We start from the raw sequence: 14,784 nt of genomic DNA on the forward strand, positions 1-14,784 counted from the left end.
AGGATAATTGTTTACTAATAGATATTGCAACAAAATATGACGATAATGTGTCAGTATTTTATGGAATGTACCATGGCAGTTTCATAATTTGGGGGAAAGGATTCGAAATTAAAGTAGAATATTATTCTTAATTATTATTTTATTTAAAGGTGTCTGAGTCTGAATTGAATTGAACTATAAGTCCTATACAAATACACATGGACTTAACACTAGAAATGCATTAATGATCTTCATATTTCGATGGAATTTGCCAAAAATTGTAAACTGATTCTTTCTATAGGTAGATGTAAAATGGTAGCTGTATTATTCAAGGGGGCACTCTGCCATGTAGTAGACATCCTGGACACAACAGGGAAGGCTCATCAGATGCCCATTATACCTACACTTCATAGCTGCATTATCTGAAAAATAAAATATAGATATAATACTTATTTAACATTGATTTTATGAATTAAAATAACTTTCAAACAAATGTATCATCAAATTCCACTTCACTTAATTTGTTGTTGAATGCTAGTATTCTACTTAAATAATATATTTTGGTCTGTTTTTACTAATTACTTTAAATTCAAAGACAATGGTCACCAATTGTACCTTAGGTTATTTTCCAATGTTGTATTTGTTACTTTTAATTTGGTCAACAGTTTTGTATTCTATTGTAACGGCTTCAAGGAAATCAAATGTTACTTTTTAAATTATACTGAGTAGTTAGATAAATCAAGGAATTATAAATAGAAATATAAACTAGTAGCCTTTAAAACTTTTGTAACTTGAAGGCTTAGTCTTCTTTGATAGGCGAGTAATTAGGGACCCAAATAACACTCTGGTAGTATGGTAACATGGAACATATCCAAGTCATTGCACTTTGTAATAAATAAATTACCATTTAATATATAACACCCATGATAATGTACCTAACGTATTACTTATAATTTATCTTTACTTGCCTTAGTCACTAGCGTCATCCTTGGTAAGCTTTTGAGGTTGGTAGTTTCCACGGCACAAAAGTAGTAGTTTCCCTCTATAAGAAGCACAATAATCAAACTTCTTTGAATGCCTGGCTTGCTTGAATTTGGTTGTAATCCGGGTAATATGACATAAGTTTAGTACGATGCACTAAATCGTTCACTTTCACGACAGTGAGCGTATACACAGCCTCCTTTATAATTCTCGAAGCATAATATGATCTCACAACATAATTTTTCAACACAATTTATTAAATTTATTTAGTTTTTTTTCAATCAAAACACAACTCACGGTTTAAAAGCTACCGAGTTCAACACTTGCTCGTAAACGACGTCCGAGTCGAAAATGACGTCATTTTGCTTTGTAAGAAATGTCAAATGTGCAACTTGTACTACCATACCACTCTTTATCGACCGTTTACGAGTTCGCCTTACTCGGTCAAGCGAGTCCGAGCTCGTAAACGGTTGAAATATAAAACTCATACTGCCATATTTTAGTTCCAACAAATTCCGCTAGAGGCGCTGCTAGGAGATGTATGGGCGAGCTCGTTAACGAGCAGCGAGTCGCGGAAACGTTAAAAACTCATACTAAGGGTACAGGTGTAGTCATACAATTTGCTATGGCGACGCGATTCGTTTCTATATTGAGAGCGGACTAGCAGTTTTACGCGGACTATACCTACGTAAAGAATAAATAAATATATGTTGTATTTAAGTTTAGAATATAGTAGCTATTTCAAAACGCAGACATATCTATATTACAATTTTATTTATGTGTTCAGATTGAAACAAATAAAAACGGTGGCGTGGTAATTATACTTTTTGTGATCATTATCTTAGGACGCCCGCAAATGGCTAAGGTTTTTGTCGCACAGACCGGTTGTAGATGAATAAATTAACAGGGAGCTAGTGAATATTATAAGTATTTTAAGAGATCTACAAAGACGTATATGTACTAAATAATACAATAATAGATGACGATACAATACATAAATAGAAAGATAATCAACTGGTATCACCTGTATTTAAGGTCGTGTGTTTACCTGTATTTTAGTCGAATATTCTGAATCGTAATGCTTTAAAAAATTGTAAGAATAGGTAAGATATCACAATTACAAAAAGCGTAGTTACATCCTAACCATCCCATACTTATATCAGCCAGAAGCCTGAACAAAGAACGATTTTAGAAATTTAATAATTATGTTAATTGTTAGAAAACAGATTTGAACAAAAACTACATATAAGTATACTAAAGACTGTCCAAAAACTAGTCACGCAAATAACTAAATAAGATCCGGCAAACGTGAAATCAGATATGAAACCAGCCTCGTTAGCAATCACCCTAAGCTGTAACAGTTTTCACACTACGGGCGAACGTAACTGTAAACCGTTTACGATTGGTGCGTCACGTCTCATATTGGCCATTCATATTATTATTATACTCAAGTTAAACTTTCCTTCTTGCGACCCGACGACGACCGTCCGATGCGACCTTAACTGTTTTTGAACTTTCACTTTTACGGAATGTCCAGTTCGTCGTGACGATTGCAATCCTACGCAGCTCATTAAGGCTATTTGCTACATTATTAGTTCATTATTAACACTTGGGTTTACATTAGATCTTGCCGTTCGGTTTCAACCGAATTAGTCAAACCAATTAGTCAAACAAACTTATAACAGCTGCAATCTTCACAATTTTCATCAGCGTGCGTGTCTTCATAAACTAGTCCAAACCAATGCAAAGTAGCGCAGATTTTTTCAGGTGTGGCGCGTTTATACTGGCATTTGCGCTTATCCATAATGTGAAAGATTTGCATTACACTATACAAAAAAAAAACTTCCGGAAGTAATCTTATATCATGAAAGTAGTAATAATCAATGATAATTTCGTGCCATATCGTTCTAGTAGGTGAAAATGCACATATCGTCCGTATTTACGTGTTCAAATTAAACGTTAGCACTCAGTAATGTTCAATGGGTACCTGCTTACATTGTGGACTATCAATTATATGGTCGTCACCAAGATCGTCATATCGTCGTCGTAAGTAGCAAACCTCCTCATATATTGGCATGGCACACCACACGGTGACAGCCCCTTGCCTCGCGCTCAAACACGCGATCCGTGCAGTCATTCGCTCGTGCGCCAACATTCCGTTAGTTGGTTACACTCGCGTCTTCACTTTTCACTGTTTGCACAATATAATCAATTCAACAATTTAAAACAGTTACGCGAAATTGCTAAGCATAAACTGAACGCAGTTAAATAAAAAAAAAGTCTTGACGTGATTTTAGGCGGGAATTAAAAATGGGGCGCCGTTATGTGTTCCTAATCACGTTGTTTCTATTGGTGTCCTTGTGTGAAATGAAAAGGAGAAAAATGGATTATCCTACGGACAAGCAGCTTACGTTGCAAAGAAAAGAAACTACGCCGGTGGACTTTACAAGATTAGTCGTGATGAGGATTGTGTATGGGATGGCTAAAGTCCTAGGTTTTCAAGAACCAGTGAGTGAAATCTTAAACGGCGCGTTTGTGCCTCCAGGCGCTGACGATGATGATGATTTTGATGATGATGACGATGACGGTCTTTTTGATGAATACTAAAATTGTCAACTACTTAACAAACTATTTTGTGATTCACTTTTGTTTGTTTAAATGTTAGCTTATCTTTACACCAAATAAAATGCATTTATTTGTTCTTTTACAATTTTAGTCATCTAAGCTTTTTTGTTGTATGTAATATTTAAATTATACTGCTAAATGTTTTAATTTATGTAGATATATAATAATGTTTTCTGTTAAATTATTCAGTATTTATTGTATTTAAGAAATGCTCATTAATTTATTGATCATGTACCTGGTAGTAAATAACAATTTTATATTTTTGTAATAATATTTATATAATAATTTAAGTTGTAAATATAACTAGTAGATATAAATATTTATTTTTTGATATTTTTGTATTAGAATATTTTTTTAATTTGTTATAAAAATGTCACCAGATGTATTAAATTAACACTATACATAACTTGTTTCAATAAATTTACAAATTGTCACCTGTGAACTGTTTAATGTTATTTTCACAAAATTTAATTCTATTATGTAATTATAAATCTCCAAAAATTTGCATTTATAATAAAATAATACTTTTTTTTATTAAAAAATATAATTTGTCATAAATCTTCATTACAGTCAAGGAACCAAGAATGATTATCAACAAACTGTCTATCTTGAGTACAGACTATGTCATCATCACTATTCTGTTCTTCCAATTCCTCTGAAGTTCTTGTGGTTGTCTCATAGCATCCCTTCATTTTCCTTATCAAGTCACCCCATTTTAATTTCATTTTACACTTAGGACAGTACCCCTCAATAGGGATATACTCTCCTGGAGGTAGAAATTTATCAGCTAAACAAGTAATATGGACCACCAGGTCACAATTTGAGTTCATACATGTTAATTGTTCTTTAGCATTAGAATAAGTAAAGCATAAACCACATTTCGCTCGAATAGGACTAGACGCAGTGTCTTTGGAAGGCTTCAGATTTCTGCTTTTAACAGGACCGTGACATACTTTCATGTGATCCGGTGGTTTTCTTTCAGGCTGAAAAAATTGCGAATTTTACTAATGCCCAATTAAATAATAAAAGCCAAAATATAAATAGGAGCTAAAAAAAATAAATATAATTACTTGAAATTCTTCAAAGTATTCATTCTCTAACCATCTTATGGTCAATGGTAGGCGGCACCATGGTCCCACTTTGAGCATCTCACTCAAAACTCTAAGTTTGAATTGAAAATCTGATTCCTTTCTTGGTACCTTCTTCAAATTCAAATGCTGTAGTCTAATCGTCTTGTTTGGATTCTGCCATGCCCATTCAAACTAAAAAATAACATAAGTGAAATCATAATACAATTTGTATAGCTCTATACTTAAAAAAACATTAATATTTTTTATAATAAATCAGGTTTAAGTGTTAACTCACCCTGAGGGCAGATATATTATTAGGAAATCCATGAATAATCATAACCATTTTCCTAAAATACCAAAAACATATTATTAAGATTAAAAACAACATCATAATATATACTTTAACAAGCTTTTGCCTGCGGCTTCGCTCGCGTTATGAAGTAATATTATTAACTAAGAAGATTTATACAAACTTTCATCCCCTATTTTATCCCCTTGGGGATAGAAATGATCAAGATCCTTTCTTAGCGGATGCCTATGTCATAACATCTACATGCATGCCAAATTTCAGCCCGATCCGTCCAGTGGTTTGGGCTGTATGTTGATAGATCACTATGTCAGTCAGTCACCTTTAAGTTATATATATTTAGATAAATGAACAATTTGATTGTATTGAAAGAATGCAATTCTTCATCTGACATAACAAAAATTCTAACTATTCAAGCTACTCAAGGCAAATTGTTTAAAAAAAATGAATAATGTACTGAAGAATTCAGTTTTCTTCTAATTTTCTATCTAAGTCATATATGAATTTATAGAAAATAGTGAAATTTTGAGTAATCATTAAGCAATTGGTTACTACAACATGCAATTGTCACATTTATTTCGCAAATACAATACAAAGGTCATTAAAATACCATTAAGGTTACAGAACACTCAATAGAATTGTACTTTCTCAAACGGCTATTCACTTTTTGCATTAATGCAATTCTATATATCAACAGCTCAGATATTTGCCATTAAGATCTAACTGTTAAAATAAACAGTTAATTATTTAATGGCATAGTAGATGCATAGCATGAATAAAATATGTTTCAGAGAGATTGAATCGCTGTATGTGTAATTTATATTCAGCTGAATCCACATATTAATTCATGTTACTAACATTACAAACTTTCAAGTAATTACTTACATTGGACGCTAAAAGGCTTACTTTTGTAACATAAAACTTAGTAATATGATTTTATAAAATAGGAGAGTCACTTAAATAAATGTTCCTTAATTTTATATTTTGTTAATACCCAAGGTAAAGTTTTACTATCTATAATATTCTAGGAAATACTATCAAATATATGCCAGTCAAAATCACAGAAGTTTACAAGCGATAGCGATCTATCATCTTTATAACTTTTAAACGGTTACATAAAATTCACTTGGTTTAAAAATGGCGGGAAATTTTTGGTCTTACCAAGGGCCTCTATTACTTGTACGGTACGCCCCACCGGCCCAAGTACCTCTGTTGTGCTGCATTAAGCGCCTATTTGGATCTCTAGTATATCCAATATAGGTCCTGCCCTTAAATTTAGGGTTTATATTGTATAGTAAATAAACACCGAAGAAATCAACAATCAATTCTGGTTCTGCCATCCTTTTTATTATGAACTTATAGATCTTACACGTATATGTTGCGTCAGATATGTTTGATAACGTTTGTCATAGTTGATAAAATTTACTAATTAAAAATTAAAATCAAAATCTCAAAAATAATTTTTGTCTAATGTCTACTGTCTACTGTCACTGTCATAAGTCATTTGTCATTTTTCAGATTTTTGTCAATATTGTTCGAAGTCATGTGTTCTACGTTTATAAATCGAAAGATTTTTGTCTATCTTTAACTTTTAACATTTTCAATACGCTTAATATTTTTTTCATTTGAACATGTTAATAAATATTATTATGGCAATATACGAATTGTCTTTACGAAGATATAAATTTTTGGACGTTCACCTGTCGCACAGTCACATAAATTTTCAAGATTTTGACAATCAGCTGTTTGTAAACAATCTTTTGAACTCTTATCATAATAGGCTATCAAAAATCATTAACTAATCATAACATTCTAACTTATTATTTCTGCATGTATAAGATACAGAAAAGATATAAATATTGACAGAAAATTTAAACAGAATTATAATTTATATTTTTCAAAATGTCGGAAGGGCCATCAAAAGAAAATAATTCGAGGTTATGCGGAATGTAAGTACTTAAATTTATTATTAAAATCACTTAATCTATTGGCCGTAAGATGTTTGATACTATACTTGCAGGCTGCCACCACTGACTCCTTTAAAACCATGAATCAATATTAAACATCGTAGAGCCAATATAATTCGACTGGAACGTACCATCACCAGTCATTTTTATCGTAAAGCAATTGTGCGTTTTGATAAGCATCTAGGTATAGGTTCAATCTGAAGCCAATCAGGCTTCAGATTGAACCTATTCTGTAAGGGGGCCACGGATATCCATCCACGGCATTGATCACTTACCATCATGTGGACTGCAAGACCAATTGTTTATGAAATACAAAGTTTTCTCGCTGTAGACAAATGGGTTTACACTTTTTAATTATAATTTCATTATTTTATTCACCCTGATTCATTTTTGTTATAAGTTGTTAACATTCATTAATTTCAGATGTGAAGAGACCACAAGCAAGTACTGTTGTCCCCGTTGCGACATATTCTACTGTTCCCTTGACTGCTACAAGTCAGAAAAGCACTCAGAATGCTCCGAAGACTTCTACCGAGACTGCATAAATGAGGAACTTGCATCACACAATGTAGATGAAGAGTCCAAACACAAAATGATTGATATATTGAAGAGGATGAAAGATGGTGATGAATTAGATGATATCCCAGAAGTGGAAGAATTGGATTCAGATGATGATGAAGGAATAGATCTTCAGGAAAGGATAAAGGATCTGAATTTAGATGATGCGGATGCTGTGTGGAATGCTCTTACTGAAGATGAGAAGAATGAATTCCAGACTATGCTAGATCAAGGTAATGTATTTACCATAACACATTTTAAATTAAACATATTTTTTTCTTGCTACTTTGCATATTATGTACACCATTATGCATTGGTACATACTTTTTGGCAAAAATTCTGATTAACATAGAAATTGTTGTATATCACTTTATTATAAAGGTTTATATTCTTTCTTTCTTTCTTTCTTTTCTTTATATTCTTTACAAAAAGACTGTCTCTTATCAACAAACATCTTACTTATGGAACATTTTCTATATAACTTCAAAGCAAACAATAAAGTCTATCTTTTCCTAAATCTATTTGCTAGTAATCATGCACTTCAACAGGTGATGTTGGCGCCATAATGCCGCAATGGGAGCCCTGGTGGATGTACAGGAAACAAGATAAACTGGTTGAAGAAGTCACAGAGTTGAATGAAGAGGAAGATGCTTTAAAGAAATGCCCACAAATAAAAATTGTACCTGAACTGAGTTCACTTACTGTAAGTAATTTCTGAGTATTTATTATTAATTTATTGAATTCAGATATAATTTAATTTAGAATTTAGTTATATAATCCTGTTGTAAATATGAAGACACAAAGCTTCAGTACAGCTACCTAGCTAGCCAACCGCTTATTATGACGTAATTACACAGTAAGTTTGGTTTTCATATAAAATTATTTGTAAAAAATCGGATATAATGACTTCCCTTGACATGTCGCTTATTATGACCCATTGTCGATAAATTATGTCCGGTTTTAATGACCGACATGACGACATGATTTTTTACATCTTCGGTAATGTTCGTTGATCTTTGTGGTCACAAAACCTAGACTCAGATTCTTTAGCAGCACCGGAAATGTGGAAAGATTATGTTGACATTGATAGCGCTCTCCTCACATCTGAAGCACCAACGGATGAAGATCTCGTACAGAACATGAATGATAAGGAACAACTCAAAAGTGATGAGGAAGAGGAAGTCGAGGAAGAACCATTACCTACCGCAGAAGAGGCATTAAAGGCTGCAGAATTATTACGATTACTTCACAATTATTTCACGATGTTAATAGCAATATTGAAAATGATTAACATGCAATTTTTATTTTGATGTATTATGCTATGTTTCTCTATTAAAATTAAAACTCTTGAAAATATTTTACTTTTACATTAAAATTAAGTTTTTTTTTAAATTGCAAAGATAAATACATTACTATTATTTCCTTTCGCTGTTCATTGTTTTTTATTCTATACTTGTAATTTCAATGTTATCAATTAAATATTATATGAATGCTAATCTTTAAACGAATTAATTTTCTCAGAAAGTCCAACCTTCACCAGCAATAAAGTTCAACATCGCCAATGTTCTAGCGTCGTATGCCTTCATCATGAGGTATTTCAATGGAGAAGTGGAACCAATTGAAGGTGTAACATATTTCCTGGACATTTGCATCAATTTGAGCTCCAATGCTAACTTTGAAGAGCCTGCAGTGGCCGTGGAATCTGTCGCACAGAGATGTCTTCAGGTAACTTTATAAATAAACTGTTTATTTAACTTGTAACCTAATCATATATGCAAATGGAAAAGTGAGGAAAAAAACCCAGTTCAACGGTTGAACAAAGTAGTTGAACTAGTGGGACTGAACCACATAGTAGAATTAACAACAGGTATAAAAAAATATAAATTTAATTTCTTTAAACGCATTTCCTTAAATCAATTTTAATTTTGATTGTGTCGATCTTAACATATTTTTTTGTAAAAGAAAAAAAAAAAAAGTTCAAACAGTTAATAAGTCTGTAATAAATAGACTTCAATAAGTTCCAAACTTTAGAGTTCTAAGGTCAGCAGTCAGAGAACTAAATTCACTTCATATAGTCTTTGAAAATGCACCCACATTGATAGTGACAGCATACAAATAGCTGTAATTTATTATATTCATATTTACAGAGCGAAATGATAGAGACAGACGAAGCCAGCTTAGATGTAATGAAATATGACATCTACCTTTTATTACAAGGACCCAGTGAACAAAATAAGATGTACTACTGTAAAGCAGCATTATCAGACCTTATTAACATATTAACAGCAGCAAAAGACATAAGCAAAAAAACGAAAACTCACACCAAACCAAATAAGGGTACATTTTCTAAGAAATTTCCTGATCATGAAAAAAGCGACTGGAATAAGTTGGATGGAAGCAAAATCAAAGGAATTATAAAGAAGGTTGAATATTATTTGTCATACATACAAAGCAGTGGACTGGATTTGGCATAAACTGTGATAGTTTTAAGTGATGTGTATCATACATACTAATTTTGATAACTATGTAATCGTATTTGTTATTATTTTCATAAGTGTATAAATAAATATTTTTATACAATTATAATGTATATTATTTTTTTACTTGTACAATCAATTTTCCATAAGTTATTTGATCTTCTAAAATTAGATATATAGTAATATATTTTTAGGATCGTGTGTATTTTCAAATTGTGATACATTATTTTTAATAACAAATATTTTAAAAATATATATCTACTTCGACACGGTATTTTTAATGCAACTGCAGTACCCTGCAGTAGAATTTCAGGGTAGAGCCTCAAAAATTTACAAATAAAAAAGTACAAATCCCGTTACCAGATATTTATTCCAACAACAAGAAACCGTGATACAGGAATGTCCAGATAATTATTAATTTATTATAATAATAATATAACTTTTTATACATCATATATAATTACATCGCAACAAGTCACTCGCAATATGCTATTTCTTTAAATAGCATACAAGTATATTTATTTATTAAAATATATTCCTAAAATATATATTGAGGTTATTTATATGATAATTTACAACAATAACTTAAAACAAAAATAAAAAAACAATTTTAAGTGGATATGTGCGACTTTGTTGCCATAAATAAGACTTATCAAAATGTATAGATATATCATATTTAATCACATAACGAGTTACTAGTTACAAAAATGCAATAAACAGGAAAGTTTAATAATGTCATTATTAAAGTATTAACAAAAACCTAATATATTGTTAAAGTTTTCTTGTGTTAATAATATATCTATACATCTTAGAATATAGTAAAAGAAATTTTCTATCTATAAATATAATGATCACAGATAACAGATATCAAGTAGAAATAAAGCAATGATATTACGACGTAAAGCCGTCTTAAATAATGAAGATAAATTATATTTCTCTCAATGATGCTACATTAAAATGTACCTCTGTAACTCTATGGTTTAATTTTAAAATTGCTAAAAAGATTTCGATGCCAATTTTACGAAAACAATTACTAACTTTATTTAGGCTAGATTTTACAGCCAAAAAATCTAGGATTAAAATTAAAAAGCCGTACCTGTGTCATCATCTATTACTAATACTGAAAAAAAAAACTATTTTACTTGATATTTGTTTCATGATAATAATAATGAAAATAATCGTATTTATATTAATTTAAGCTTACACCCCCTTCCATGGACCGAATAACAAATTTGCTACTAGTAAAATAAATAATAATATATGTTTATAAAATAATACCATAATTGATCATAATTAACTACATACTTACGTATGTGTTTTACATACACCATATTAAGATTTTACCTTTGAAGAAACTCCATCAATAAATAATGTAATATACACGACTGAAATGTACAGACCCGAATTAGGATCATTGTACAATGTACATACGTACATCATTTTTATAAATTATTTAGATATTTATACAGATTTCTACACACAATGTATACGGTATTTAATATGTAAAGATTTGACATAAAATTTAACACCGAGAATAGTAAGATATTAAAACAAACATAATAAATGGAAATTATCACAATACAACAGATTAGAATAATTTAAGTAAAGAATATTTGGATGTGACGCACTCTGATTGGCTCAGATTTTTCCTAACAATAACAAAGTCGCAAACTCTGTCTGTCTGTCGATTGGCTCAGATTGATGAAATTTGTAAATTAACTTTACATACGATCTATTCGACTGATGTTAAATCATATTTATTTTTTTGCATCAAGAATATGTGGATCATTTGTGTTTGTCATTATTTGACATCAGATTATATAATATCAAACAAATTGATTATAATTATACCATTAATTTTGCTGATCAATCACACACTTATATGCATTACATTAATAATAACACAAAAATTGATTGAATAACAATATGAAAATATGTGGACATATTTAAATACCTACAACATATTTTTATATGCTTACCGACATCACCACTCCCCAAACTTAGAGGAACCAAAACCTAGGAAAATAATAAAAAAATAATATTTTGTAAGTACTATTCAGTAAGGTCACCGTAATATATAATGCGACCGACTTTTTTTACATAAACCTCTTCTTTTAACCTAAGTTTTGAATTGTGTCGAGATCGAATTTTGAAAACCAGAATGTTATAGTCTTCTGAATATTAGCCTCTACATCCCAAAGATAGCCTATCTTGAGGTCCGCGTTCATAACATAGACATTGTTAAGAGTGGAAAATAGTTATCACTAACTTCAAAATGAAATGAAAAGAAATTCTGCTTTGAACATCAGCGCCAAGGGCAATGACTACAGTAGAAACACCCCTTTGAAGGTGGTAAGATCCTTCGTGGGTGGATTTCGAAGGCACCACCGTTCCGGCCTTATAACAGCAGTGTTAGACGCGGCTGCATTTCGGTATAAAGGGCACAGTAAACTCTTATGTGAGACGTTCTAACTTAGTCCCTAGGAGTAACAACGCATATTAAGTCGACCTGAGGTAGGATTCTAAGTCTATCTTGAGTTGATCGTAGATGTCCAAATGCAGTGGTAGTCGCTTATTCGCACGCGCGTTAACTACTACCATATTAAAAAAACTTGAATGCATTATATAATCCCAGATTCATAATCCGTCTTCGACACACACACACACACATATTGCGTATACTAAAATAACGTATATACTAACATACATACGTACATACCTCACTAGAACTGACAGCCATATGTCTTTGAATAACCTTGCATACAGCACAATAACAATACTAAGAGTTTTATTCTATAGAATGAATATCAAATATGTTAGAAAATGTACTAAGATATCAATATTTGAATGAGCTATCCATTTCTAATATGGGTGAATTTACGTCTACAGACATAGAGCGTGTCAGAAACGTAACGTAACAGACAAAATAGTATTCTTCTAAATGATGTGTATTAACGTAATTATATCCACCAAACAGCCGTACATACACGGGCTTTGTCTGTCGAAATACTGTATAGGTAAATAGTATTTTGTCTGAAACGGCCCCTGTCTGACACGTTAAATGTTTGCAGATTTAAAGTAGGTCTAAACATTTATACATTTTAAGAAACGACTAAAGTACAAACACATTTAACATTATTATCTACCAAGTACTATTCCACTATGATATAGTAATAACCACAGAAACAGCTTTATTATAAGGGTACCTTTCCACTACAGATGTTTAAAGCTAAGCGATGGATAAGAGTTCAGTCCACCAATAGTATTGCTCGATTTTAATAACCTTTGGTTAATAGCAGGTAATAACCTAGTGGTTGAAAGTCGGCCTCTCAATTGAGAGGTCCGAGGTTCGAACCTGGATTTTTCAAAGTAATCTGCGTATTACAAATTAATTATCACTCGCTGTAACGGTGAAGGAAGACTTCGCGAGGAAACCTACTCTCGAGCTTTTTAGAAAAAAAAGTTTTCAAATGTGTGTGGGGTCTACCAATACGCACTTGGCCAGCGCAGTGGACTAAGAAACAGACAGTCTCCTTTTAAATTATAGAGATCTCTATAACTTTAACAGGAGACTCGTTCCCAGCAGTGGGACAATAATTTGTTGATGACGAAATGTTGGTTTCAAAATCAAGCATTCGTATTGGTGAACACACATCCATAGCTTAGCTACCTCATACATCTCTAGTGGAAATACGCCCAACTTCCATACAACAGCAATGGCTATTAGAAACATTAGTAAACACCAAATACATTAAGTAGATTCAAATTTTACGCACCAACAATATTCAATATCTTCTTTTCGTACTAATACCATAGACCATACAATTTTCATTTTTTTTCGCTTACAATCAAATACCAAATTCTCAATATTAAGAAGTTATTTTCTTATAATCCAAAATAATTTTATAATACTTTAACTTGCTTTAGTTCGGTTGTTTTATTTGTCCTTTCGATGACGTCACAAAACCCTAAAACAACTTAGCCTCCAGAACATTTCCCTTACGCGTACATACGTATCGTGTAATATATCAGAACAATGACGTCACAAAATAGTAATTGGAAACTTCCGTATCATCCTACCTATAATCTCTGTGTGAGGCATTTGATAAGTAGACTTAATTTTAATAGTGCTGATATTTCGCTGAAGGTCGTACCATAAGTTCAGAACTTGCTACAGATCAACTTCAACATGAATTCAAGAATATTATCCAAATATTGCTCTCTTACTCATATAAGTAGAGACTATGAGGTATTTCAGGAATCTCTACAATAGGATCCTATGAAGATCTATTAGGTTTCCTTCCTAAATGCTACCAGAACTGTGCCTCTTGTTTAGTTCTCGAAGTTAATCAATCTGTCAATCGGTATTCTGAACCTATATAGATTCGTCAATTATTCTATCCTTTCGCCCTTAGGCGTCCTAGGAGACCCTATAGATATCCTTCAAGTTATTTTCGAAGCTTCTTCCACTAGTAAGGTATTTGATTCTGATAGTACTGTATCATATCATATGTTCGTGTTCTGAAGTTCAAGAACGAGTTGCGTATGACCGACAGCATGAAGGCAGCGGCTTCCTTCTCCGTAGAGTTGGGAGCGAAGCGTGATCGCAGCAATCTGATGGTCTGGCCGCGGAAGCAAGGGAGGCCGGTGTCCAGCATGAGGGATACCATTGAGATGATTGCTTCTTGGTAGGGCCTGGAAATGGAATACGTTTTAGACTAAGATGTTGAAAGAAATATCGATAAATTCGAATTCTTTCTTTATTTTTGCAGTAATGTTTAATTAGAGATAATTATGAAATTATGTAAAAATTATGGAAC

At 31.9% G+C, this 14,784-nt stretch overlaps 3 protein-coding genes and 1 long non-coding RNA gene across 4 annotated transcripts in view; 1 reads left to right on the top strand and 3 right to left on the bottom strand.

Moving 5' to 3' along the window:
• Positions 1 to 121: 121 nt before the first annotated feature.
• On the bottom strand, positions 122 to 1,559 carry LOC140746136 (uncharacterized). The gene is made up of 2 exons (XR_012102750.1): positions 948 to 1,559; positions 122 to 401 (listed from the first exon to the last, which is right to left on the bottom strand). It is a non-coding gene; the product is annotated as an uncharacterized LOC140746136 (long non-coding RNA).
• Positions 1,560 to 3,679: 2,120 nt separating this feature from the next.
• Positions 3,680 to 6,406, bottom strand: slx1 (structure-specific endonuclease subunit SLX1). The gene is made up of 4 exons (XM_073078154.1): positions 6,124 to 6,406; positions 4,951 to 5,002; positions 4,656 to 4,847; positions 3,680 to 4,568 (listed from the first exon to the last, which is right to left on the bottom strand). Exons 1-4 carry the CDS (start codon positions 6,300 to 6,302, stop codon positions 4,137 to 4,139), a joined length of 855 nt encoding a protein of 284 aa, XP_072934255.1. The 5' UTR covers positions 6,303 to 6,406; the 3' UTR covers positions 3,680 to 4,136.
• Positions 6,407 to 6,639: 233 nt separating this feature from the next.
• LOC140746138 (zinc finger HIT domain-containing protein 2) lies at positions 6,640 to 10,073 on the top strand. Its single transcript, XM_073078155.1, has 5 exons — positions 6,640 to 6,911; positions 7,353 to 7,720; positions 8,036 to 8,190; positions 9,009 to 9,212; positions 9,635 to 10,073. Exons 1-5 carry the CDS (start codon positions 6,865 to 6,867, stop codon positions 9,959 to 9,961), a joined length of 1,101 nt encoding a protein of 366 aa, XP_072934256.1. The 5' UTR covers positions 6,640 to 6,864; the 3' UTR covers positions 9,962 to 10,073.
• A 2,276-nt stretch (positions 10,074 to 12,349) lies between these two features.
• Positions 12,350 to 14,784, bottom strand: part of Pi4KIIIalpha (phosphatidylinositol 4-kinase III alpha) — a 33,390-nt gene continuing 30,955 nt past the window's right edge. Inside the window, exon 37 of the mRNA XM_073078156.1 lies at positions 12,350 to 14,659. Within this exon, the coding sequence (XP_072934257.1) occupies positions 14,434 to 14,659 (226 nt within the window). The 3' untranslated portion in view covers positions 12,350 to 14,433. The remainder of the gene's footprint in view (positions 14,660 to 14,784) is intronic.

This window comes from Epargyreus clarus, unplaced genomic scaffold (assembly GCF_041222505.1).
Source record: "Epargyreus clarus isolate Ecla_fem2 unplaced genomic scaffold, WU_Ecla_fem_2.2 ptg000012l, whole genome shotgun sequence".
In the NCBI taxonomy this organism is placed as follows: Eukaryota; Metazoa; Arthropoda; class Insecta; order Lepidoptera; family Hesperiidae; genus Epargyreus; species Epargyreus clarus.

What these genes read in the sequence shown, in the direction of transcription:
- slx1 (XM_073078154.1), bottom strand. Translation starts at nt 6,302, where the DNA reads ATGGCAGAACCAGAATTGATTGTTGATTTCTTCGGTGTTTATTTACTA. An exon ending in ACAAGTAATAGAGGCCCTTG is followed by an intron (nt 5,003 to 6,123) that starts GTAAGACCAAAA and finishes TTGGTATTTTAG; the next exon opens with GAAAATGGTTATGATTATTC. An exon ending in AATACTTTGAAGAATTTCAA is followed by an intron (nt 4,569 to 4,655) that starts GTAATTATATTT and finishes CAATTTTTTCAG; the next exon opens with CCTGAAAGAAAACCACCGGA.
- LOC140746138 (XM_073078155.1), top strand. Translation starts at nt 6,865, where the DNA reads ATGTCGGAAGGGCCATCAAAAGAAAATAATTCGAGGTTATGCGGAAT. An exon ending in AATTCGAGGTTATGCGGAAT is followed by an intron (nt 6,912 to 7,352) that starts GTAAGTACTTAA and finishes CATTAATTTCAG; the next exon opens with ATGTGAAGAGACCACAAGCA. An exon ending in TCGCACAGAGATGTCTTCAG is followed by an intron (nt 9,213 to 9,634) that starts GTAACTTTATAA and finishes TCATATTTACAG; the next exon opens with AGCGAAATGATAGAGACAGA.